The sequence below is a fragment of the Hippopotamus amphibius genome, chromosome 16 (assembly GCF_030028045.1).
Source record: "Hippopotamus amphibius kiboko isolate mHipAmp2 chromosome 16, mHipAmp2.hap2, whole genome shotgun sequence".
Lineage (NCBI taxonomy): Eukaryota > Metazoa > Chordata > Mammalia > Artiodactyla > Hippopotamidae > Hippopotamus > Hippopotamus amphibius.
Genome location: NC_080201.1, coordinates 26,502,109 through 26,528,211, shown reverse-complemented (window position 1 = coordinate 26,528,211; position 26,103 = coordinate 26,502,109). Strand labels below are relative to the sequence as shown.

At 43.9% G+C, this 26,103-nt stretch overlaps 1 protein-coding gene and 1 pseudogene across 1 annotated transcript; both read right to left on the bottom strand.

Moving 5' to 3' along the window:
- Positions 1–1,089: 1,089 nt before the first annotated feature.
- Positions 1,090–26,103, bottom strand: GOT2 (glutamic-oxaloacetic transaminase 2). The gene is made up of 10 exons (XM_057711438.1): positions 25,886–26,103; positions 16,981–17,137; positions 14,897–15,025; positions 12,794–12,853; positions 10,521–10,682; positions 10,184–10,288; positions 8,198–8,348; positions 7,546–7,711; positions 2,896–3,046; positions 1,090–2,323 (listed from the first exon to the last, which is right to left on the bottom strand). Exons 1-10 carry the CDS (start codon positions 25,972–25,974, stop codon positions 2,201–2,203), a joined length of 1,293 nt encoding a protein of 430 aa, XP_057567421.1. The 5' UTR covers positions 25,975–26,103; the 3' UTR covers positions 1,090–2,200.
- Positions 10,691–12,354, bottom strand: LOC130838400 (ER lumen protein-retaining receptor 1-like; annotated as a pseudogene).

Sequence of the window (26,103 nt, the reverse complement as noted above, 5' to 3'; positions counted from 1 at the left end):
CTGGTGGCGCAGTGGTTAAGAATCCGCCTACCAATGTGGGGGACATGGGTTCGATCCCTGGTCCGGGAAGATCCCACATGCTGTGGAACAACTAAGCCCATGCACCACAACTATGGAGCGTGCACTCTAGAGCCCATTAACCACAACTACTGAGCCCATGTGCCACAACTACTGAAGCCTGCCCGCCTAGAGCCCATGCCCTGGAAGATAAGCCACCGCAACGAGAAGCCCATGCATCACAAGTAGCTCCTGCTCACCACAACCAGAGAAAGCCCACGCACAGCAACGAGGACCCAATGCAGCCAAAAATAAAATAAATACATTTATATTAAAAAAAAAACAAAACCCCACTGTGGATAGACTCTGGGCCTGACTTCTGCTCCACTGCCTATCTGGCCAGTAGCTGTCCTATCTTGAATGGCCCCTGGCATTAAGCAGAAGGTGACAAAATAACCTTGGGATGTCTGCTGATAGAGAGTATGACCTTATGGTAGAGGCTGCACACTGGCGATCTACTGTTTGCATCTTGCTTGCAAATCAATTAAAAAAAAAAAAAAGAATTAGTTGCTAGCTTTTCAGCATCAACAGACCTCCCATAAAAATCAGCATTTCCACTTAATTTGAAAATTTAAGACCTGCAATCCTGGGCTTTAATTTTCACAGTGCCTGTCACTTACTTCCCTACTATGCCTCATCTCTGAGGATGCGGGCTGGTCACCGACAATCATCTCACAGCCAGTTCACATGCTTTTTTACCTTATGTGAGCTGTTTGTTTATATTACCTACTTGACTCCTGTAGACACCTGAAGTTGCCACCTCCCCTCCCCATCTCCTCATCACTGCCTAAATCCACAGGCTCCTTCGAGGTACTCCATTTACTTGTTGCCCAAGGTCCAAAGGATTATACCCACGTTTTCAACGTGGTTGGAAGAATGACACGACAAAGAAGTGGCTTTAGTTTACATTCGAAACAGCTAAAACATCTCTTGGCTTTTGGTCATCTGGACACAATTCCAGATTCCAGGGATATATACCCACTCCTACCCTTTCATTCCATTAAAGAAAAAAGATAACATGGTAGACGGTGGTTGGGTCTACAGCAACTTTATTGTAACAGCGAAACCAGGCTGCAATAAGTCTACATTACTGGTGGTTATCCTTCCAAAGGGTGAAGCCTGAGCCCAGCTGGCAGCACACAAAGGTTAAAACCAAAGCCCAGAATATCCTGTTTCCTGGTTCTACCCTGCATTGCCTGACTCATGGTATGAAATGAGTGACTGCACAACCACACGGAACAAAGCTACGAGGTCCAACTGGGCAGAGGCAACATCCCTACAAGAGATAAATTAAACAAACATTGAGGAGGATGCTGAAATAAAGTGCAGTTACCTACTCTCTGCTATTCTTTGCCAAGAAAAGCGAGGGTATGGGATGAGCAGTAAATAATGTTTTTCATTCTTCAAATAAGTAAATCCTGTGGGATGGGACTGATGGTCAATCAAGGAGTAGAACAGGATGAAAATCTAGGCTAGTTATAGATCTTTGTGTCTAAGGAAAAGAACAGCAGTGGTTAGGGAGAAAAGAGGAACATTAAAATGTCTGCAAGTACTAAGAAGGAGAGCCTTCTTTCTTTTTTTCTTAAATAAGACTGGAAATAGCATCTTGTCTTTGCTGCAGTGGTAGCAGACTCGCTGTAGAACATGATTTCTGTCATACCGTTTGTTGATAAGGTTGCTCAGTCACGGGAGGACAAACACGAGGCTGACTGTTAACGTTAGAACTAGGTCTGTTCACAAAGCCTCTCATAGGTACTATTTTCATGCTGGTTCTACAGAGGAACCCGCAACACCAAAAGGTGCTTCACTTAAAGCTTCTGAAATATTGCAATGGTGTAACTGACAGGTTTTTTTGGGCTTATGTCTTTCTTGTACATGTAAACTCTGTTGGAAAAACTGACGATAAAAGGATGAGGGAGAGTTTGGTTTACAGCCATAACGTTCCTGACACCAGTCACAGGTGCCTCCGCCCTGTTTCACTGCGCATTCTTTTCTGAGAAACACATTCAGTCGCTGAGAAGTACTGTCGTTAAAAAAAATGATCCGCTCACCACCATCCACCCTCCCCCTTCCTTCATGTGAATCTCACAACAGCAGAGGCTGAAGACAGGAAGGTTGTCTCTGTTGCCTCTGACCAGGGGAATTACTTGGTGACCTGGTGAATGGCATGAGCAAGGTAGCCCACGTTGCCCGAGGTGACCCCTGCCACAGAGATGCGGCCGTCCTTTGTCATGTAGATGGAGAACTCCTTGGTCAGCCGCTCCACCTGCAGAGAGAAGAGTGTGTGGGCGCTTCGTGGTCAGGGGGTCCCCCCAGCCCTGGCATGGCACCATTGGTCAACGGTAAGAACAGAAAAATAACAGCTGCTTTCTCATTTAAACCCTCTTCCTAGAATTTGGTGTGCTAGCTTAGAATGAAAGAAGAATAAAAAGCTATTTTAAAGTAGGATGTTGAATTCTGAGGTGTGAACAGGTGAAAAAAATCTTAGATTCAGTGTTTGTAGAAAAATTGATCCAGAATCCAGCTATGGAACAGCTACTTCTCCTATCAATATTTAGGCTCCTGCCTGTTCTGGAATCTTTCTGAGAAATAGCAGTGGTCATAAAAATGATCAAAACAACCTCTGTTCTTCAGAGGTGTGCAGCCTCATAGAGGATACAGACAGGTGAACGACTAACAAAGAATAAAAAGAAATGAATGCTTCATACTTCTTTTGCCGAAAAGGGCTTCAAAATGATTGATTTTAGAGTAATCCTAAATAGGTAGGTGACCTGAGGAATTCTGGTTTGCAAGGACTGATCAAACTGGTTGGCTGCAGAGAAATCAGAGTCCACTCACCTGTTCAGGCTTTAGGCCTGTAAAACAAAACATGCCGATCTGGTCAACGATGTGCTGCCAGTTGTGGATGGAGCCCTCCTTCTTGAGGTTGGAGACCAGCTGAGTCCGCATGCTAATGATGCGGTCCGCCATGCCCTTTACTTCTTGCAACCTGTAAAAAAACCCCAAGATGTAGCTCAATTCTGGCCAAGCACTGACAGATAAGCCAGCTCCCGGCATTTTTACCTCCCTTGAGTACTGCCCTAGTGTGCCTCAATTCTCAGTTCTTGACCGAGTCCTGTGCTGTCATCAGTCTGGGAAGAAAGCTATTTTATAACATTTTGCTTTATATCAGAACACTATTGTGGGGACCTCCCTGGTGGTGCACTGGTTAAGAATCCGCTTGCCAATGCAGGGGACTCGGGTTTGATCCCTGGGTCCGGGAAGATCCCGAATGCTGTGGAGCAACTAAACCCGTGTACCACAACCACTGAAGCCCGTGTGCCTGTAGCCCACGCTCCGCAAGAGAAGCCCGCACACCACAACAAAGAGCAGCCCCTGCTCTTCACAGCTAGAGAAAGTCTGTGCGCAGCAGACCCAACGCAGCCAATAAATAAATAAATTAAAAAAAAAAAAAAAAGGACACTATTGTGATCAGGCAGCTAAAATAGTTGACATAATTGAGTTATTAAGAAAAATGAACACGGAGTGCCTTTCTATTTACTAGATGGATACTGCCCAATTCCTGAATTATTTAATGAAGCCAGTTAGATTTTCAAATTAAAAAAAAGAAAAATGAATGAATAAATCACCCTAAAACTCAGGAGGGCTAAGGCTCTCCATCCTTTATGCAGGGGGCAAAAGCTGAAATTAAACAGTCAAATATGACCTATGCTTTAACACGGATGGAAGAAACATTCCTGCCCTCACAAGACAGCGCACTGTGAACCTACTATGGGCCCAGCCACATGGTAAGTGCTGAGGAGAAAGGGAGGACTGAGACCCGGCCCCTGCCTTTAAAAGCTTACCATTATGGCAGGGAGCAAACCTGTAAACAACTGACTATGGGACAAGGCAGGATAAGTTAAGAACCAATAGAATTGTGTCATGGTAAGAGAGCCCTGAGAAGAAAGGGCTAACTCCATCTCGGGGAGCAGAGACGGCAGTACTCTGACTACACACTGGATTCAGGACAGTCTTCCCCTTCCTCAGAATCTACCCTTTCATTCCATTCCTATGGAGCTATGGGAAATTCTTGTTGACTCTCACCAACTAGATAACTGTAAATAATTTATCTCCTTGTTTTACGTGTTCACGTTCCAAACCATCTCTCTATGATGATGTCATGTAGAGTTAAAACAGAGGTTACATGTTGCCAATTAAAGGTCAAATAAGAGTCTTAGTCATGTCTTATCTGACCCAGTTAAACATTCTTAGATTTGGCACCTGCACGTAAAGACATGCATTTGTAGCCTCTCCTGAAAAACAAGAAGCTGGCAACACTGCACCAGCAGTGCGATTACTGGCTGGAGCTGCAGCCCCTGGCCCCACTAAGGATGGCATCTGATTTTAAATTTCCTGCGGTCCCATCCACCCAGCTGCATTCACTCTGAGCCTGGACCCTAAAGGCATGGAATACATGAGCACGGCTAGATGCGGGGCCACCTTAGCAACCACTGCCCCCACTCCCCACCATGATCCGTGTTGCCCACAGAATGAAGTTCTGACTTCTCACAATATCAAGGTGCTTCACGATTTGCTCCCAGCTTCCCAGCTTTGCTGCCTTTTCCACCCTCCTTACATTCAGTGTTTCTGCCACAAAACCCACTTAGGACGTTCGAAGCACACCCTGCATGAGGCACATCACGCGCCTGTGCTGACCCTCACGCACATCTCACCCTCCGGTTTTCCCTTCCCCTTCTTTTCCATTGGAAAAAAGTGCCTTCTTGGGACTCCCCTGGTGATCCAGCAGTTAAGACTGTGTGCTCCCAATGCAGGGGGCCTGGGTTCGATCCCTGGTCAGGGAAGTAGATCTCGCACGTGTGCTGCAACTAAGAGCCTGCAAGCTGTAACTAAAAGAGCCCACATGCCGCAACTAAAGAACCTGCATGCAGTAACGAAGATCCCACGTATCTCAACTAACCCAGTGTAGCCAAATAAATAAGTTAATTAATTTTAAAAAAAGACCTTCTCTCTTCAAGGCACAGCTCAAATGCTACTGTCTGCATCACATCCTCCCTCATTCCCCACTAATCAATAGCTCTTCCTTTACTCAGCATTTATTCCATCTGTCTTGCATCAGTACTTCACATGTATCTCTTTCACTAGATTATGAACTCCCCAAGGGGAGAGACATCTTAGTCACCTAGCACAGTATCTCTGTCATCTCTGTACACTACAGATTTCAAATGAGTATTGAAATGTACACATTAAAAAAAAGTAAATATCTTGATAACCATTAGGGACCATAGGAATATTTTAAAAAACCACTTAAAAATATTAAGAAAAAAAGCTGAGTATAATTCTTAGTGACAAAAACAAAGCCAACCCTACACATACATATATAACATATATACACATACATATAATACACAGACATATTATTCATGTTACAACTATGAATAATAACAGGTAAAGGAAGGGACCTCCCTCTTGGTCCAGTGGTTAAGAATCCACCTTCCAATGCAGGGGCCGCAGGTTTGATCCCTGGTCGGCGAACTAAGATCCCACATGACGTGGGACAACTAAGGCTGTGCACCGCAAATGGAGAAGCCCGTGTGCTCTGGAGCCCACGTGTTGCAACGAAAAGATCCCACGTGCTACAACTAAGACCCAATGCAGCCAAATAAATTAAAAACGAAAAACAAACAAAAAAACCAGGCAAAGAAAAAAAAATCTGGGTTATAGTGACTTGCCTAAACTTTCTTTCAAAAAAATATTTATTTATTTATTTTTGGCTGTGTTGGGCCTTAGTCATGGCACGCAGGATCTTTTGTTGTGGCGTGCAGGCTCTTCAATGCAGTGTATGGGCTTCTCTCTAGTTGTGGCATGTGGGCTCCTTTCTAGTTGTGGCGTGTGGGCTCCAGAGTGCACAGGCTCAGTAGGTGTGGTGTGCGGGCTTAGTTGCCCCCTGACACGTGGGATCTTAGTTTCCTGACCAAGAATTGAACGCACGTCCCCTGCATTGGAAGATGGATTCTTAACCACTGGACCACCAGGGAAGTCCCCAAACTTTCTGAAATGTACTTACACATTAATTTTATAATCAAAAAAAATAAAATTTTAATTTAAAAAGTAGCTGATTTTTTTGGTAAGCCTAGCACAGATCCGTTGTACTGAAAACAAGTATCCTGAACCAGACTCTATTTATATCAATGTTCACAGGATTAATTTAAGGTAGAAAAAGTAGCTGTCACATGATGACTAGGTGAGCTGCGGATGAAGTTTCTTACAGACTTAGCTTTTCTATCCAATTAGCTGCTTGGGGATCTACCCCCTCAGCTAATCAGCCTCACAGGATAAACTCTTATGTAACAAATCACATCTTCCATGACTCTAAATTACATTTAGCAGGGGCTGGCAAGCTTTCTCTAAAGGGCTAAATCGTAAATATGTTAGGTTTGGTGGGCTGTATACTCTCTATCACATCTACTGAACCCTGCTGTTGTGACATGAAAGCAAACATACACAATTCATCAAGAAATGGGTATGGCTGTGTGCCAATAAAATGTTATTTACTAGAACGGGGGGCAGCCTAGATCTGACCTGCAGAACACCATTTGCCAACCCCTGATCTAGAGCAATGTTTTCAAAACTGTGAATTCTGACCCGTTAGTAGGTCATAAATTCAATGTAATTGGATGCAATTGGCATTTAAACAATATTAGAGTATAGCTCATGAAGACCAAGTATTAAGTTTTGAAAACTGTTTCAGTTATACATACATACATAGGTAATGTGTGTTCAGGGTCATGATATAAATATAAGCTTTATGTGGATTGTGGTAAAAAAAAAACTGAGTAACACTAATTTAGAGCACAGGTGCTAAGAGATTCAGATAGTAGAGATAATAAAACCAGAAATATGCAGAGGCACTTCCCTGGTGGTCCAGCGCAGGGGTCCAATGCAGGGGGCCCAGGTTCAATCCTTGGTCAGGGAACTAGATCCTGCATGCATGCCACAACTAAGAGTCCCCATGCTGCAACAACTAAGAGTTCACATGCCACAACTAAGAAGTCTGCATGCTGCAACTAAAGATCTCACATGCTGCAACTATCCCCTGGCACAGCCTAAATAAATAAAAATATGCAGAAATAGATTCAACACTAGCTATTATTAGGATAAAAACAAAAAATATGACGTTCATAAGAAAGTTTTCCTATGTAATATACTTCAATTTGAACTTCAGTTTAGGAGAAGGCAGGTTTTACTTCACATGGAGATGACGGACTACAGGGAACTGCCATTTCTGAATTAGGTTTCTCTCTTACAGGGAAAGACCAACTCATTTGTTTGAAAGCGCTGACAAAGTGCACACTCCTCTCCCCTTCCTCCCCTTCCACACATGGAACCTGAGTGACACTGCATGCCCCTATAAGCCAAGTACAAAGGAGCTCTGAAGGATCAGTGGTGGGAAAGGCAGATGGCTGGGGAGTGCCAAAGCGCCTTTACCATTGTTTCCGCAAATCCGGGCTGGTCAGAATGGTGGAGGCGATCCGGGCCCCATTGAGAGGAGGGTTGGAATACATGGGACGGATCAGGATCTTCAACTGTGACTCCACCCTTTTGGCTTCCTCAGCATCTTTGCAGACCACAGTGAACGCTCCCACACGCTCACCTGAAAAGACAAAATGGATCTTGTCTTCTGGGTCTCCTATCTAAGATGCTAAAGGCAATGATGATTAAATTTGCTACGTGTTATCCGTTTCCATCAGAAGCACCACAACGGTAACTCTTTGTTATAAATAATAAGTTTTCAACAACCAGAATGGTGAATCTAGGTACAATGGAAAGTTCTGAGTACTTGAGAGTGGTCAAAGGTCTTTTTCCATTGTATCTATCTTCTTGGCTCATGGAGCAGTCACTTTTCGTTTAGAGAAGCCGTGATCAGTTTTCTTTGCTGGAGGAATTCAGGGACACTGAAGAAGATATGGCTAAGAGCAGTAAAATCCACTTCACCCGTCTTTCCTCTCCGGGTAAGAGGGACACGGGCAACACAGGCACGTGCACACCCGCCACCCCCACACTACATCTTTGTGGCACCCTCTCCTAGCATTTCTTCAATCTCAACAGAACACACGTCAGCAGGGGTCCTTTAGCTTACCATATAAGCCCATGTTCTTGGCATAGGACTGGCAGAGACAAACATTAATGCCCTGTTCGATGAAGTGGCGCACAGCCCAAGCATCCTTGTTACCATCGCCGCTGGCAAAGCCTTGGTAGGCCATGTCAAAGAATGCGAAGAGATTGTTTTTCTGGGAAGGAAAGAAAAGCTTTAGGCTGTCCTTCTCAACATGCCCCAGATGGTTACGTGTGCTTATTGAGACCATGCTTGCTTCACTCAGACAGTCAATAATTTTCTCCCTAGGTGGCAGTTTGGAGATGTTTAATTTTCCTGGAGTTAAGATATCAACATATATATTTTTTGACTTTGATGGATATGGGCCCTCAAGAAGACATTAAGAAAAGATAATCTTTATCCAATCTGGCCAGAATGTTGTCTGGTCAAACAGGAAGCTCCCCCCCACCCCCAACTGTGTGGCATGTGGGCTCTTAGTTCCCTGACTAGGGGGTTGAACCTGAGCCCCCATCATTGTAAGCATGGAGTCCTAACCACTGGACCGCCAGACAAGTCCAAACAGGAAGCTCTTTTAAGGCCCACAGTGGTCTGGATAATTATTTTGGTCCAGCCAACACAGGACCAGCCTCAGCCTTTGCTGGGGCGAATGTGACTCTGGCAGGCCATCTTATTCCTAGGGCTCAGGGGACAGCCTCATGATAACTATCTCATTTTTTTTTAAATGTATTTATTATTTATTTTTTGGTTGTAATGGGTCTTCGTTGCTGTGCACAGGCTTTCTCTAGTTGCAGTGAGTGTGGGCTACTCTTCAGTGCGGTGCGTGGGCTTCTTATTGCCATGGCTTCTCTTGTTGTGGAGCATGGGCTCTAGGTACGTGGGCTTCAGTAGTTGTAGCACACAGGCTCAGTAGTTGTGGCACGCAGGCCCTACAGCGCAGGCTCAGTAGTTGTGGCTTAGTTGCTCCGTGGCATGTGAGATATTTCTGGACCAGAGATCAAACCCATGTCCCTGGGCTTCCCTGGTGGTGCAGTGGTTAAGAATCTGCCTGCCAATGCAGGGTACATGGGTTCCCCAGGAAGATCCCACATGCTGCAGAGCAACTAAGCCAGTGTGCCACAACTACAGAGCCTGCACTCTAGAGCCCGCGAGCACAACTATTGAGCCCTCGTGCCACAACTACTGAAGCCTGTGCGCCTAAAGTCTGTGCTCCACAACAAGAGAAGCCACCTCAATGAGAAGCCTGTGTACTGCAATGAAGAGCAGCCCCCGCTCGCCGCAACTAGAGAAGCCTGTGCGCATCAATGAAAGACCCAACACAGCCAATAAGTAAGTAGGTAAATAAATAAATTTATTAATAACAAACAAACAAACAAAACCATGTCCCCTGCTTTGGCAGGTGGATTCTTAACCACTGTGCCACCAGGGAACTCCCTAGCCATCTCATCTTGAAAACACTCTCTGAATGCTATTTCTCTGTCTCATTCTGTTCACAGCTTAGGTTTGTCAGAATGTAAAGAAAGGGAAACCAAAAGGAATGAGAATGGGGACATGAGGCAACAGGAATACCTTCCTCCTTGGGAATCTTGACTAGTGCCTTCTCTCACAGAAGAATGAGAATCACTGTGAATGATTAATGGCAACGCAGGAGAGGGGCAAAGACTGGAGGGGATGTGAAAAAGTAGATAAAAGGATGAACAAGTAACCACTGACCAGGGCAAGTGTAGGCACCAACAGCAGATATCCTGGGGCCAGGGGATGCTGTCTGCACAGACCAGCCGGTGACAAGTTTACATCTTGGCTGGGGAACAAAAATTATTTTCAAACTGCTCATGTATCATCAATTCCATAACTGCTAATTATGCAAATGAGGAGTTCTTTCCTGGCAACTACACAATGCGTGGAAATTTCATGCAGCCTTAACGTTAATTCTCAGTTAAGACTTTGCCAAGTGAAGCATCCAAGGCGAGTTACTAAACACGGAACAGTCACCGGCCAGTTCACCCCCCTCACCTTCACCACTGTCGCCATCTCCTTCCACTGCTCAGGACGAGGGTCCACTCCCGTGGGATTGTGGGCACAGGCGTGCAGAAGAATAACACTCTGCGCTGGTATTTTCTAAAGAGAACAACAACCAAGAGATTACTTGGCAGCTTTAAAGAAGGTCATTTACCTGAAATGCCACAGGGTCACCATTATTTGATAAGTAACAAAGATAACATGAGGTCTGGGCATTAGCTCATCCCAGTATTTTAAGTTGGATATTGAGACCCAATTGGGCAACGTCAAATCTCCACAAGGAGGCTTATTCCTTGTTCCTTCCCCCTCCTGCCCTGAAAGCCACACTTACTGAAATGTCCTCAATAGCGCCTGTGAAGTCAAAGCCGCACGTCTTGGGGTCATAGTATCGATAACTCTGTAGCTGCATGCCGGCATCCCTGAAGATGGGTGTATGATTTCCCCAGGATGGTTTGGGCAGAAAGACATCTCGGCTGAACTTAAAAAATCTTTGCTAAAAGATGGAATGAAGGGGAATGGAAAAATGAAGAAAGGAGAAGAAAAAAAAGTTGATATATTTTACTGAGATGATATTTTTTTTCTATTGAAAGTCAGCTTCTCTCTAGGATTGAGTGATGACTCAGCAGCCAGACTGCCTGGGTTGGAATCAGACTCCGACAATTATACTGGCTGTGTAGCCAAGGACCTGTCTGGGCCTCACTCTCTTCCTTTGTAAAGTGGCATTAACTAAATCTCCCTCAGAAAGGTTAAATAAGCTAAAATTCAAAAGCTCCTAGTTACAGTATGTGCTCAATAAATTGTACTTATTCTTTTTTTTTTCATTTTCCTCAGTTCATTTCAAGAGAATAAAGAATCAGCCATCAATTCTGTACAAAAATGTGGCTGTAGAGCCATGGTGACCCTGGGGTCAACCCCCTTCCCATGCCCCCCTAAACAGCCAAAAAACAAGGACAAGACCAAAAAACCCAAACGCTGGAAGAAATTACGAAAAATCAGGGGAGACCTTCCCTCCTCTCCTCCCTTTCCCAATGCAGAAGTTTGGGAGGGGAGGACAGTGGGGCTATGTTCATGGTCACGGTCGGAGGTCCAGCAGGCAGGTGTTGGTAGATTGAGTGTTTGGCAACCAGTGGGGCTGGGAGGTTAGAATCCAGAAGGAAGCTATGGGGCTCAGGCGAGGGAAAAGATCTCCTACCCTGCCGCGCCTCACAGGACACTCGAAAACGGTTTATAAAAATTGGGGCCAGAGAGTAGAAGAGAAAGGAGTCATAAGAATCAAAAACTAAATAGTGGAAAGATTTTTTTTTTTTTTTCTCTAAAAGGCAAAAAACTGCAAACAGCCCAGGTCCTGAGCTCCCCGAACACTTGGGTCCTCCACCACCCCCTGAAACCCGGCAAGAGTGGGGAGCTGGGGAGTGCAGGGAGGTGGGTTCTTAAAAAAAGTCACCCCTGGGTGGGAAGGCTCTTTGTCTTTCGTTGCCTTCCTCTGCCTCTCGCTGCTGCCCTGGAGAGGGATGTGAGGACCATGGCTACGCGGGCAAACTCAGCTTCTTCCTCTTTAGGACTTTGGTGACGTAGAGGTAGAAGAAATCGCAGTAGAAGACCGCCTGGACCAGGCCTGCCACGATGGTGATGAGGTTGAAGAAGCCCTCGAAGTGGTAGCACCAGATCCAGTTGAAGAGATAAAGGGTGCGGTAGACACCCAGCACAAACAAGGAGTGGCTGGTGATGGTCTCTGCCTCGCCTGTCTTGCTTGCCATGAATAGCTGCGGCAGGATGGCCACAGACTCCAGGTAGATGGAGAAAGTCCAGAGGATCTCTAGAGGGGTAAAGTCATGGTTGGCCAAGAACGCCAGGATGGCCGTAGGAACAACAAGGAACTCCACTCAGAATGTGTCGTGGTTCCCATCATAAGTGGCTTTGAACTTGCTGTAAATCATCCAGACTGTGGTGAAAGAGCAGGCAAAGTAGACCACCTTCATGCACGTGTTGTCGAGTGAGATGTAGTTGGTGAAGAGGTCCAGGTAGCGGGCAGAGAACACCACAGCAAACAGGACCTGGCTCTTCCCTGAAATCCCGGCACATGAGCGGCACTTCCAGATTTTGAGCAGTAGCAAGATGATGGCTAGGAGGTGGGAGAGGTCTCCCAGGAATCAGAAGAGATTCATGGTTGGGGGAATCGGGCAGGGCTGGGCTGGAGGGAGGCAGGCTGGAGGGGGGCTGGCCCGTGGGGCTGCTGTTCTGGCCGGGCAGCTGGGCTGGGGGGCGGGAGAGGTGCCCTCGGGTGAGCTCTGCTCCGGGGAGGGGGCTCGGGGAGGGGGCTCTGGAAGGGGGCGCCGAGGCCAGAGCTGGTGGCCGAGCTGGAACTAGGAAGAGGGAGGAGGCCGGGAGCTGTGCTTATTCTTATTATAATAACCTCTTCTTTATAATTTCTTCTAAGTACTTCCATTCCCCCCAACTCCATTTATCAGAGAACAGGACACCTTCCAGAAAAGAGGAAATCTACTTCTGGGTCAGAAGTTAAACACACATGCAATAGAGAAGCCCCATCACCCTCAACTTACAGACTGTCTCATAGTTCGTTCCTGAAGGAGTTTCCAGACTCACCAGAAAATTGGCTCCAATCCTTAAGGCCCCAGTTCCAGAAATGGTCTGCACGGTGACATACTGAAGGAGAGACACCCCTGGTCAGTGAGGTGCAGCACTCACTCTGCAGGCCCACAACTTAACAAACCCGAGCTCAAGCCCACGGGGAGGCACTGTACGGTCAGCACCCTTCTTTCTTCAGAAGATGAAGGCACCCTTCCAAATGAATATTTGGAAACGAGAGAACAGTACTATTGTTTCATTCCATTTTCTAAGAGACAGACCCACTCTCCTTATGGGAGAGAGTGGCTCTTCAGTTTCCAACACCTTTGCTGATGTGGAAGCTAATTCCTTATGGCCTGGCCTGAAAGTTGTGCGTATCACACTGTGTTATATGAGAAACTTTTAGGACACAACCCCCCACCAGATATGAAACGAGAGATTTATATATAGAAAAAAAGATAGGACAAACATTCACTACATTAAAATATTATTGTAGACGTATATGAAATTGAATGAGTCTCTGAACATCAAAAAGCAAGTCATCTTAAAATGTCAACAAGTGTATTAGAATAACATTATTACATGAGTAATATTCTATGAGTTTTCATAAACTGAAAATACCTCTTGAGTAACAGGGAGATGGCCTGAGGTAAATCTTCATATCGGTCAACTTTATGGGATAAGTAAGAAACTACAGTAGGGTTGGTGTTTTTTGTTTTTTTGTTTTGTTTTGATTTTTGTTTTTTCTAGGCACCATAGAAGTACAAGGCTCCACAAAACATAAATCTACTCTCTGGACTAGGTGGCAGTGGATTAAACAGGGGAACCCATTTACTAACAAACTCTTTAGTAAACAGAGTTTGCCTCTGCAAACGTTGGCATGATAGAAATAAAAACCTAACTGTATATCTGATAATAAGAATCAGAAAGGGACAGCACTTTATAAAAGAGAAGTTGATGTTATTTTAAGATAGGCCAGTCTTATACTTAGATAAGATGGCCACAGACTAAGCAAAAATTACAGAAAAATACAGACATTTTAACGAGGGGTTAACAGGTGGGCGACTGTATAGCTAGCAATCAAACCATATTTTGTCCGTGACTTAGGATCATGACTACGTTACCCTCGGGGTCGAGGCTGCACGCTTTTCTCCCAGTTAATGAACTAACGTGTGGACTTAGACCAGTCTTGTGAATAAACTATTCTGCCCTTGGGAATGGGGAGGGGAGATGTGTTAGCTTTGCTTTGCTACTTTGTGTGTTTTCCCCCAGACTTACCCAGAAAACAAATATTTAAACACACAAATGTATCTATGAAAAAAACACATTTGCTTTAAAAGCAAGTAAACTATAATGCACAGGAGCCCACAGGTCAGGCGGGCTGGCTGCACCCCACCTGCGCGATGTGGGCCTGTGTTTACTCTGTGCGTGCATACCAGAATCTGTTTGTAGAAAGCTCATGTTCAGTGACCTTTAGGGACCTCGTTCTTCCACAGTAAGAGGGCCCCCCAGGGAGCTGGAGGGAGGAGACACCTAGGAGCCACTTGTGCTTCACCTCTTGGCTGCAGTGCTGCTCTCTGCCCTCTGAGAGGAGGGAGACAGTGGGAAGGGAGCATGGTCTGCTCTCTTTCAACGTCCAAGCCGGCTGTGAAGGGGCAGCAGAGGAGTGCCAGACTTGCGCTGGCCACAGCAGTCCCCCCGGGGCTTGTATTCTGCTTGTTTCCTCTACCTAAGCTGGAAGCTCGGGACATGAGGATGGGGGCTAATTAGAGGCCTTAAAACTCTGCATAGTTTGGCATTCCTAAGAACCACTCAGTGTAAAATGAACATAAGCACAAAGAGATTAATGACAAAAACAGTGTCAAATCTTCAGTCAAATCACTACAACATTTTTAGGATTACTACTACATTTTTGGAATTGGTATTATATGAAATCTTTTACTGAATTAGTGCCAATTTACTGCCTAAGGAAGAGATATTAGTCATCATGTGGCCACCTCAAAACAATCATCACACATAAAGTAGTGGAACTTTTCTTATTTGTTTAAATTATTTCAAATTTGTTTAAACTGTTAAATTAAAAAACAGACCCTGCATGATGCCAGAATCTGTTCTGCTTACCCGACCACTTTTCAACACTTCGTTGCTCTCACCCAGGGCTAGCTCTGCAGATGCCTTACAAAATTCAGCTAGTCCCCCAATGGGTAGGTATTCTTTGTCCAAATTTCTTGCAGCAATCTGGGCCTCTGCCTAGACAAAAGAAAATGTACCCATTTAGTTTCTTCTCCTTACCTGGAATTATGATGAATAATAGCTAATGTTTTATAAGTTAAATTTTGGAAGTAAAGCCTTTTTAAAAAACTTGGAGATGCTGTCCAAGAAGAAGGGTAAGTAGAATATATTTTATATTACAGAACAGAAATATTAAATTTTTTATCATATTTTATTTTACTTTTTTTAAAGTTAGGTTTTATGTGAATGGGTAGGTATATGGTATCTCTTGCTTTAACAAAAAATGGCACTCTTGGGATGCAAAAGAACAAGGTTTAAGAGCAACACTTAAAACAGATATAAGATGATAAAATCAAAATAAATATATAAAGAATAAGTATTTGAAGGCATATGCCAGTCTAAGAACTTCAAAAGCTTAATATAGTAATGGTCACATATCTTCATGCCTTTGGGTCAGAGGCCTGGCGGTCCCTTATTAGCTGTGTGACCCTGGGTGATGTACTAACCTCCCTGAGTCTCAGTGTGCTCACCTGTTGAATGGGGCAACAGCTGTCTCCACACCTCACGTGACTGAGGTGAAGCGTTAAGGGGTAATGTACAGGAGTGTGTGGTGGTGCTTCAGCTTGTATCAATAGCTAACACGCGCTGAATACTTTAAACTGACTTACTGAGAACAAAAGCAATCCCTGCACCACCTGAGACCCAGCAGCTGGCAGTTTTTCATGAGTCTTCTCAACACAACCATTTCTTGAGCCCTTTTTTTCTATTCAGAGAATTAGAGAGGTGATGCCTCATCCACACTCCCACCCACTCAGAAATTTCTTCGTTCAGTGGCTCATGCAGCCCATGCTCGGTTACTGCAGTGGCTCACAAGGGCCTGAGCCAGCCCACGGCAGCTCAGTGATTACAGGGTTCTCTACCCCCACCCCAAAGTATGCTCCTGGAATGTCCACTCAGGATGCCTAGTTCTGCTGCATGTAGCAACAACACGTCACCACCCCATGTTCGGAAGTGACAAAGCAGCACATTTACTTTTCATCAGAGGAAGTACAGATGGAAAGGAAACACACTTTCTTTTAAAAAACTGTTCTAAGGAAATTAGTTACATTATTTAGAGTTGTGATAACCAATAGAAAGACTACTAATAAAAATACAACAAAATAAAGAAAATTATTCTCTAGTTCAGTAGGAAGGAAGGACAGAGCATGCCTGGGTAGCAGGGTTTTATAAAGGCAATCAACATGAGAGAAATGGGACTTCCTAGCAGCACAGTGGTTAAGAATCCACCTGCTAATGCAGGGGACACAGGTTCGAGCCCTGCTCTGGGAAGATCCCACATGCCACGGAGCAACTAAGCCCATGCGCCACAACTGTTGAGCCTGTGCTCTAGAGCCCATGAGCCACAACTATCGAGCCCGTGTGCCGCAACTATTGAAGCCCACGTGCCTAGAGCCTGTGCTCTGCAATGAGAGAAGCCACTACAATGAAGAGCCCGCGCACCACAATGAAGAGTAGCCCCCACTTGCGGCAACTAGAGAAATCCCATGTGCAGCAACGAAATCCCAACGTAGCCAATAAGTAAATAAATGAATTAAAAAAAGAAAAAAGTCTTCTAAAAAAAAAAATGAGAGAAATGGAAAATAACGATGGTAACCCTCATCCACAAATGGCTATTTCTATCACCAAGAGACAACGTTTAAATTCTTGGTCCTTTTGTGACTCCTCAGGATTAAACATGACATGCTGCCTGTTTTACAGATAATCATAGAAGTTTAATCTTGGAAAAGACCATATAGTTCCAACCTTTCACTTTTATAGTCAAGGTGACTACAGCCCAGACAACCTATGCAATTCACGCAGTATCAGAACTAGAACCCAGGTCTCCTGACGCCCAGTCCAGGAGTCTTACTGTCTCTCTTCAGGAGTACCCTTCAGTTACTCATCCCTATCAAACAGATGTCTGGCAAGCTTACCTTCCGGACACTCGGGAGCACGTAAGGTTTTCCATTATCATCCCGGTAGGCACCAACTCCCAGATTCATCTTTTTGCTGTTGGTGTCTCTCTTATAGGCTTCTGTGACTCCCAGGATGGGATCTGGGGGCCCCATCTCCACATGAGCCCACCAGGAGCTGAAATGGGAAATATAAGACATCAGTCACAGTAACTAGATTTCCACCGCCAGAGATGTCTTGGATCTGCCAAAAATCCATTTCAGCAAATGTCTGCATGTCTACCATGCACACGGCATAGCAATAGACACCAAGAATCCAACAATGTGTAAGACTTCAAAGCATCCCGCAGAAGAGTGGAGGCCAATAACATCAATACAAATGCTAAGAGAAGCAAACGGTGGGGGCACCCGAATCATCCCGAGAATAACCTAGTGGTTACCAGTGGGAAGAGGGAATGGAGAGGGGCAATCTAGGAGTAGGGGATTAAGAGGTATAAACTGTTAGGTATAAAATAAACTACAAGTATATACTGTACAACACGGGAAATACAGCCAATATTCTGTAATAACTGTAAATGGAAAGTACTTTTTTAAAAATGTATAAAAAATAAGAATTAAAAAAACTTATCTGGGACTTCCCTGGTGGCCCAGTGGTTAAGAATATGCCTGCCAATGCAGCGGACATGGGTTCAATCCCTCATCCAGGAAAGAGCCCACACGCCGAGGAGCAACAAAGCCCGTGTGCCACAACTACTAAGCCCGAGTGCTGCAACTACTGAAGCCCGCACGCCTAGAGCCTGTGCTCCGCAACAAGATAAGCCACGCAATGAGAAGCTCCCGCTAGCCACAACTAGAGAAAGCCCATGTGCAGCAACAAAGACCCAATGCAGCCAATAAATGAATAATAAAATAAATTTATATTAAAAAAGTATTAAAAAAAACTTATCCTTTAGCAGTGGTAGGGGTCCTCCACCAATGCCCAGTAGATTTACCTGGCAGGGCCAGATGAACTGTGTTGCTCGGGGACTGCACTACCTGAGTGAATCCCAAAAGGAAGTATCACTTTACATAACTGTTTCTCTAGCTTGTTCCCACTCCCTACTAATTTGGGGGTCTGGTTCCTTTATGGTCAAATAAGCTAGAGCCTATTGGCACCACTAACTAAATTTTGTTTTATGCTGCAACGAACAATCTCCGTAAAAGGATAGCAGAGACCTCGTCTCCTTTGGGAAAGGTGACAGATATTCTGGTTTGCTGCTGTTTTCTGCATCATTTTTTTAAATGAATTTACTTATTTATACTTATTTATTTAATTTGTTTATTGGCTGCATTGGGTCTTCGTTGCTACACATGGGCTTTTTCTAGTTGCAGTGAGAGGAGGGCTACTCTTCATTGTGGTCCACAGGCTCCTCATTGAGGTGGCTTCTCTTGTTGCAGAGCACGGGCTCCAGGTGCACGGGCTTAGTTGCTCCATGGCATGTGGGATCGTCCCTGAGCAGGGCTTGAACCCGGGTCCCTTGCGTTGGCAGGTGGACTCTTAACCACTGCACCACCTAGGAAGTCTCCATTTTTTTTTTAAATCAGAACTGAGTGTGTTTTTATTCTTTACCAGTGGCTGAAGTTATAGGTCCTAAGAGCTATAAGCTCTCCATGTGTAATTCAGAAAGGCTTTTTGGGGGGGGGTTATTTCTGAGTGTCCAAATGTGAAATGTTTTCCAGCTCAGGTGGGTACTAATAAATTAGATTACAAAAAAACTTCAAAGTAAAGGTGCTCTGTTCTGATTGTGTTACAAAACCTGAATTTTTAGTGCTTAAAATATGCGTCTTAAATTTTTTTTCCCCTTAAAGCAGGTAACTCAGAAAGGTTTTAAAAATTCAAGTTCAGGAACTTCCCTGGTGGTCCAGTGGTTAGGACACTTCACCTCCACTGCAGGGGGCCTGGGTTCGATCCCTAGTCAAGGAACTATCCCGCATGCCTCTCGGTGCAGCCAAAAACAAACAAAGTTCAAGTTCATATATGGTAAATTTTGATAAATGAGACTAGTTTAATTTTGATTCAAAAAAAGCTGTCTTTTATTTATTCATGTTAAGTATAATACAAGCATATGTTTTATTCTATGTGGGTCTGTTTTTCCTAAACTTATACTGGTTCACTGATAAAATAAGCTAACATCACTCCTATATAATGTTTAAAATTATAAAAAATATAAATTTGTGTTCAACTAATTTTTATTTTGACAAATTTAAAATTTTAACAGTAACTATATTTTTGCCATTTTAATTTTTTTATTATTTTTACCTTTTATTAATAGATTTTATTTTTTAGAACAGTTTATATTTAGATAAAATTGAACAGATAGTACAGAGCTCCCATACACCCACCCCACAACGGTTTCCTTTTAACTTTTTATGTTAGTGGAGTACATTTGTTACAATTAGTGAAGCAGTGTTGATACATTATGTCTACAGTTTATTCAGACCTAATGTTCTATATCTGTTCCAGGACACCACTTTACATTTAGTTGTCATGTTTCTTTAGGCTCCTCTTGGCTGTGACAGTATCAGATATACCTTGTTTTTTGATGACCTTGACTGTTTGGGGGAATACTGGTTAGGGATACTGTAGGATGCTCCTCTGTTGGAATTTGTCATTGTTTCTCTCACGATTAGACCAGGGTTATGGGTTTTGGGGAGAACAGTAATTAAATTTTGTAGCTTGAAGACAATTTCCAAGATCTTTAAATAACTTAAAATCTTTGACTTATATTACATGAGTTAGTAGATTAAACATTGGATACCAAGATAATATCCAAGTATGATAAAATATCAACATACTGATGACTAAACTGAATTTAAAGTTTATATACTTTTGCTTTTTTTTTTTTTTTTGCTTCTTATTTTTATATGCTTTAGAGAGGCTGTAGCTTTGGATCATTTTAGTGAACATGTTCTTTGTTGACCTTTTAAGAAGGTATAAAAGGAACTTGTGTGTGTTGCTGTATAAGCTGTACTATGTGCGTTCATGAGCTTTACTAATCTGCCAAAATGCTTGTGTAGGACTGACATCAACTTCCTGCCCCATTTCATCTGTGAAATGTAAGCTACTTTGGTTAAAGTTATAATTATTAATGAGTGGTTGAGACTATATCAGGATCAACAGTGACAGAGAAACAAAACTGTGTATAAGTTTCTGTTTTTCAAGGAAAAAAAAAGTGTTGTCCTAAAGCAGTGGTTCTCAAACATTTTGGTCTTTATATCCCTTTGTGCTCTTAAAACTTACTGAGGACCCAAAAGAACCATTATTTATGTGGCGTATAACTACCAATATTTACTGTATCAGAAATTAAACCGAGAAATCTGTTATACTATCCTGAAGTGTCAGTTTGTCCTAAATATGAAAGAGCATTTAAAGACAAACCCTGGAAAGTCAGTTTTGTTTTGATTTATAATAACTGAGTCTGAAAAGAAGCTATGAAATTTGTTGACATTTTAACAGTTTTGCTCAGTCTTACTTGGTTTAGTGACTAATGACTTCACCTACAATGTGAAAGTTTATTTTTTACCTTCTGTGTAATTTGTCTAGATGGTAGAGACTCTGTGTTTTAGCACAATACTACTCTATGTTTACGCTGACTCTCTTACGTCCTTGATTACTTAAGGATAAAATAAAACAAAATATCAAAAAAGGTTCTGCACATTTGTGAGAATATTATTGAACAAATTTAGTAGATTAATCTTAGTTTTGGCTAGAAATTTAGTGAACAAAAGTATTTAAGGTACTATGATTGTTGTTTTTTTCCTTCTGTTTTCCAACTCAACGTTCTTTTTTTAAAATTGATGTTCTGCACATTTGAAAGAGCTAAGGTTCTCTCTGATTATATGTTCAATATTATTGTACTGTTGTTTTGATTAAATAAGTAAGCAATGTTTATTTCTCAGGCACTCACAATCCTATCTTAATCAAGGGACCAAATAACACCCAACAACACTTTCATTTGGCCTTCCCAAAACTGAATCCTAGATAAAAAAAAAAAAACACACAAATTTCAGGCTTTCACCAAAAACTATCTCTGTGATTGGCCCCTGAAAAGCACCTTCTTTTTTTCCAACAAACCTCCTGGCACCATGGATGCATTAATGCATCAAGCTGAGGTCTTACCTCACCGTGAATTACCATCCTGAGAAAGATTATCTTCCCCTTCATTCTTCAGGGGAAATGAGCAAGAAGTTTTTTACACGGTTTCATATTACAGAAAAAGTCTTCATGATCTAAATCAGTCACTGAGAACCTGCTGTGTGCTAAGAGCTGGGGATACAAAGAAAAGTAAAACACACCACCGGATTAGCCCCGTGGAGTGACCAGGAGGGAGTTACAAACAATGTGGGCTGGGGGTGGGGTGGGGGTATAATGTACAGTGATGAAGACAGGCTCAGGGCATAGCGTATTATTTATGAGGGCCCTGAGGAGAGGACCTGATAGCCTGGGAAGGAGAGGTAAATGCAGGCTTAGGAAGGCTTCCAGGAGACGACCTATGAGCTAAATGCTACAGATGAAAGGAGGAAAAAGACGTTCTAAGCAGAGGCATAAGAATAAAGGCTACGGGTAAGAAAGAGCCCGGGGTGTTGCGGTAGAAAGTAGAAGCTAGGGAAGCAAGGTTCCCAATGACTTAGGTGAAACAACCCACATTCTTTTAGTAATCATTTAGCCAATTCCAACCAATCGAATGTTTCAGCACAGTACAGTATACTATCCATGCTGAAATCTAGGCAAATTATTTCATTAGAATTTCTTTCCCAACGATCATTCTTTTGTTGAACTTAGTGGCCGGTCAGTGCTAATATACCTCTCTCCTCCACCAGGCACACTGGATGGCTGGTCAGACATGGCAGTAGAGTTAAATTTAAGCTCTCCTGACAAGTTGAAATTTGTCTCAGTCTCAATAGCTGTAATTGGTATGTACAACTAATTCTCTCTTACGAAAGGGTGGACTATTCCATTTTCAGATTTCTCAGGCTTTTACTCCTTTTAATAGCTTGCCCTGGGCAATGTCAGTACTGGGCAAACTGCATGGATTCAAATGCTCAGCCACCTACCAGCTGTGTGAACACAGGCAAATCAAGTAACTTCTCTAAGTCTCAATTTTTCTTACCTGTAAAATGGGGGCACAACAGTACCTATCCTGCAGTACCTGTCTCCTTGTTACAAGGATGAAAGGAGTTATTGAGTGTAAAACACTCAAACACAGAGGCTGGTACACAGTGCTTGATGTTAGCTGGTATCACGGTTACTAAATTATTACTACTACACTTTTATCTACAACCACCTTGCCACTAGCATGGACACTGGTGAGGCAAGTGTGTAAAGAATTCAAGGAGCATGAGTCATAACTTTATGACCAAATGCAGATCTTTCCTGCTTTTCAATTGTTATTACTTAGTTTTTTCTGGAGTCTTGGGAGATATTATCAGTCTTCCTCCTCACTAGTGCTACTGCCAGGACTCAAAATCCTTCTCATTCTTTTTCTAGTTCTAGGCTGCTTGGTTGTTCCGGTATCTAAGCAATAGCAAGAAACAGATACTACCTTGAAGCGACTTCTGAACTGGGCCTGACGAACGCTTTCGCTATGACCTACCCTTGATTCAGACCCTGAAAACATGTAGGCACCTGCCCATCTATATCACTGTCATTAACTAATGAGTGCAAGGAATGCCTTGAATGCCCAATGACGTATAGAGAACTTTTAGTAAGCAATTTTCATTTTTAAAAAGATGGTTCTGTTTCTAAGGACTTCCATCAACAATGACAGAGCCACTGCTCCTAAACCACAAGAAGGCACCGTTCTTACTGAAGTATGTGAAAAGCACTTATTTGTCAAGTTCTTTAAAAAGTTTATCTAGTTGAGACATTTTCTCAGAAAGCACAGCTTTGAGTCTTCTGGCAAAGAACTGATTGAGATTGGTATCTGTTAAGAATTCTAAAAAAATTTCAAAATATTAAATCTTCATTAAACAAAGGAGCAGGGATACTTAATTTGATTAGTCAGTCCTACATCAATAATGATGTTCGGGTCCTCTATGTCCTTTATTATTCCATTCCTTCCAAGGGTAAAGATCATGGCCACAATGTAAGAACTCTAATGTTTTTAAGGGATAGTACTAGAGGAAACCAAGAGTGTTCCGAGGACAAAATTGATGCTGATAACTTGTGGCCTACAAAGTGTTCCCATCTATGTACTTCGGACAAAAGTGCAAAGCTTTAGCCGTTGAGCAATATTGACCAGCCAACCAAAAGATGTTAGGTACAAAGTATTCAGATAAGCATTCTCAACTCATATATCTTGTAATTTTGCTGGAAGCCTACCTTGTGCTTTGTAGTGTTTAAAATGTTTTCCTTCACATTCTTATTTTAAAATAAGAAGAGAAGTTAATTAACTTGCTCATGATTGTAGAGCTAAAAATGGCAAAGAGAATACTATAATTATGACCTTCTTGCTGGTTATTGTACCACTTTTGCACACTGCTTTTCTAAAGGGTCTCATGATACTCCTTGTTATTTCACTACAAATTAAATAATCAGAACTAAATAATTAAGAACAGGTATCTATAAATAAAAATACATTAGCATATTTTCCTTTCTTCACTGACCTGTGACTATGTCTGATTTCATATTACTATGCTTTTACAGCACAGGTCAATAAGAAAATGTTAAAAGGTTAGTTCTTTCTGTATAAAAAATGCAGGTATACGAAACACTTGAACTTAGTTCCATTTAAATGACCCAAGTATGAAAATTAAGTATGTCATAGGATAAGTCCTCAGTTCTTCAGAATACCAACTGCCAAGGTTTCATTGTATTAGAATGAGCTGTTAAAAAACAAACTTTAATTAGTTTTTAAATGTTTTCCAATTTTACCATCTGGCTTTAGATAAAGATCACATCCATGGCGGCAGGAGTGGAGATTCGTACTTCCCCAACGTCTGAACAGTTAACAGTCATAGCCAGATATGACACCTAGTTCTATCACCTAATCATGCATCACTGTGAAACCTGAGCAGCACCTCTTCAACTGCAGGCGTCCAAATATTTTAAGACTTTTTTGGTACACATTTTGTACCACTCTGGTTCGTCTACATTTAGACTTTGAACTATACACAATGCTAAAATTTCATTTCTGTTTTCACTGCATTAATTTAAAAATCAAGGTTTAAAATTAAAATATTCAATTTGAAAGACATGACAGCCAATGTTTTAAGTGCTGAGATATAGCAGTGAACAAAGTAGGTGCAGTCTCTGCTCTCATGGAATTCACATTCTAATGCGGAAAAGACACAAAAGAAAAACGAGTCAGGATGTCAAAGTGAAAGAATGAGTAAAAGGTCACACCCATAGGGATTTTCACCAAGCACTTTGTAAGCAGAGCTGCAGGCCACTCAGCCAAATCCATAAAACAAGAGATTATTTTCAGATTACTACAATGGTGAAACAGACTTTCACTTGCCCATAATTTTAGGCACTACTTTCTGTTCTCCAAATTTGCTACGCAAATGATAACCGCTCCCTAATTCTGGTCCAGATAGGCGGCCTTAAAGAGCATACCTTGACAGAGGGCCAAGAAGGAACCAAATCAGGGAGAGAAGAAAGTATGAAAGCCTGGACAAAACCGTAGTACCAAGAGTGTGGGGCTTTGGTAAGGACAAACTGTTCTGCCGGCTTGAAGACATCGTGGATACACTCAGACAGAAGGCCAAGGCACGGATGACAGGTCAAGGCTTTGTTCTTTGGAGTTACTATCTGATTGGGGAGGTTTGGAGACTCGGTTCCTGATTAGTTAGTAATTAAGGGCACTGTCCCAAATCGGCTTCTTGCGTGAATTAAATAGCCTGGCTTAGGTCCCTCCACTAGGAAGGGATTACTAACTCGTTTAATGCTCTGTAACCTTCTCTCCCGCAACACACCACACAGCCTAAAATTACATATTTGGAATTTCTGAGTGATACTGGTTCCTCCCTCAGGCTTGTTCACCGCTGTATCTAGCACGAGCATCTGGTCCAGTGCCTGGCTCTGTGAAACTGGGATGAGGAAATATTCACGAAACGAAAGAGCAGAGCAAGAGGGAGAAGAAAGGCAACTTCCCTACAGTCAGACCTCCTAAGGGATAAAAGGGGGGAAAAAAAGGTCACTACACCCCCGACTCTTGCATCCAAGGGCCAAAGGGCAGGGGGAAGAGGAGCACCGGTGACTCAGGAGGCGACACAGGCGGGAGGATGCCGCGCCCCAAGGTCACAGGATGCAGAGAGGAAAGCCGGCCCGAAAGCCAGAGCCCGGAGACTCTCCCTCGAGCGAGGCCCCGACACATAAAGAGCCAGCCAGCCGCCGCCCCTCCAACCCTGCCAGGGCCCAGGGAGACCAAGACAGGTGGGCCCCGGCGCCACCCCACCCCCACCCCCACCCCCACCCCCACCGGCAACCGGTCAAGGGCACCGGCGCCCCGCGGCGCCGCCGCCAATCCGCGCGAGGCCGTCCCCGCGCCGCCGCCAATCCGCGCGAGGCCGTCCCCGAGGCGCCGCAGCCCGGGTGCTCTCGCCTCGCCCCCACCCCCGCTGCGCCGAATCTGCGTGTCGTGACCCCTCCACCTTGAATGGAAGTGCGGGTGCCGTAGAGGGCCACACTTCCTAACCCAGGGGAACGCGTTGGCATGTTCCCGGACCGTCCCAGGGGCGTGGGAGGAGTGGGATGTAGGACCCGAAGGGTCACTGTCAGGCGCGGACGCTCAATCCTCAGCCCCCCTGTGAAGCCGAGCGGGGGGCAAAGAAAGTTGGGGTGTGGGGGTGCACGCGTGTGCTTCGAAGGCGGGTTAGATGTCCTGGGGCGCCAGCAGCTCTGCTGGGCAGGCCCGTCGCCCTGTCTCCTTTCTCCCCTGCTTACCTGGCTCTGGCCGAAGCCGCGGCAGCGAGGCCTGGGTGGAAGACGGCGGTGACTCCGGACAGGACGCGGCCGGAGTGCAGCAGGGCCATGGTGGGCGGCAAGACCGCGGTGGGCAGCTGGACGACGGAGCGGAGATGCCGGCGGGCGCGGACTCTGGGGCACGGGGTCCTGCTGAAGGTAAGGACAGCGACTTCTCGGGCGAGGCTAGAGCGGCCTCC

What these genes read in the sequence shown, in the direction of transcription:
- GOT2 (XM_057711438.1), bottom strand. Translation starts at nt 25,974, where the DNA reads ATGGCCCTGCTGCACTCCGGCCGCGTCCTGTCCGGAGTCACCGCCGTC. An exon ending in AAGTGTTGAAAAGTGGTCGG is followed by an intron (nt 12,854 to 14,896) that starts GTAAGCAGAACA and finishes TCTCTCCTTCAG; the next exon opens with TATGTCACCGTGCAGACCAT. An exon ending in CAAGAACATGGGCTTATATG is followed by an intron (nt 7,712 to 8,197) that starts GTAAGCTAAAGG and finishes TTGTCTTTTCAG; the next exon opens with GTGAGCGTGTGGGAGCGTTC.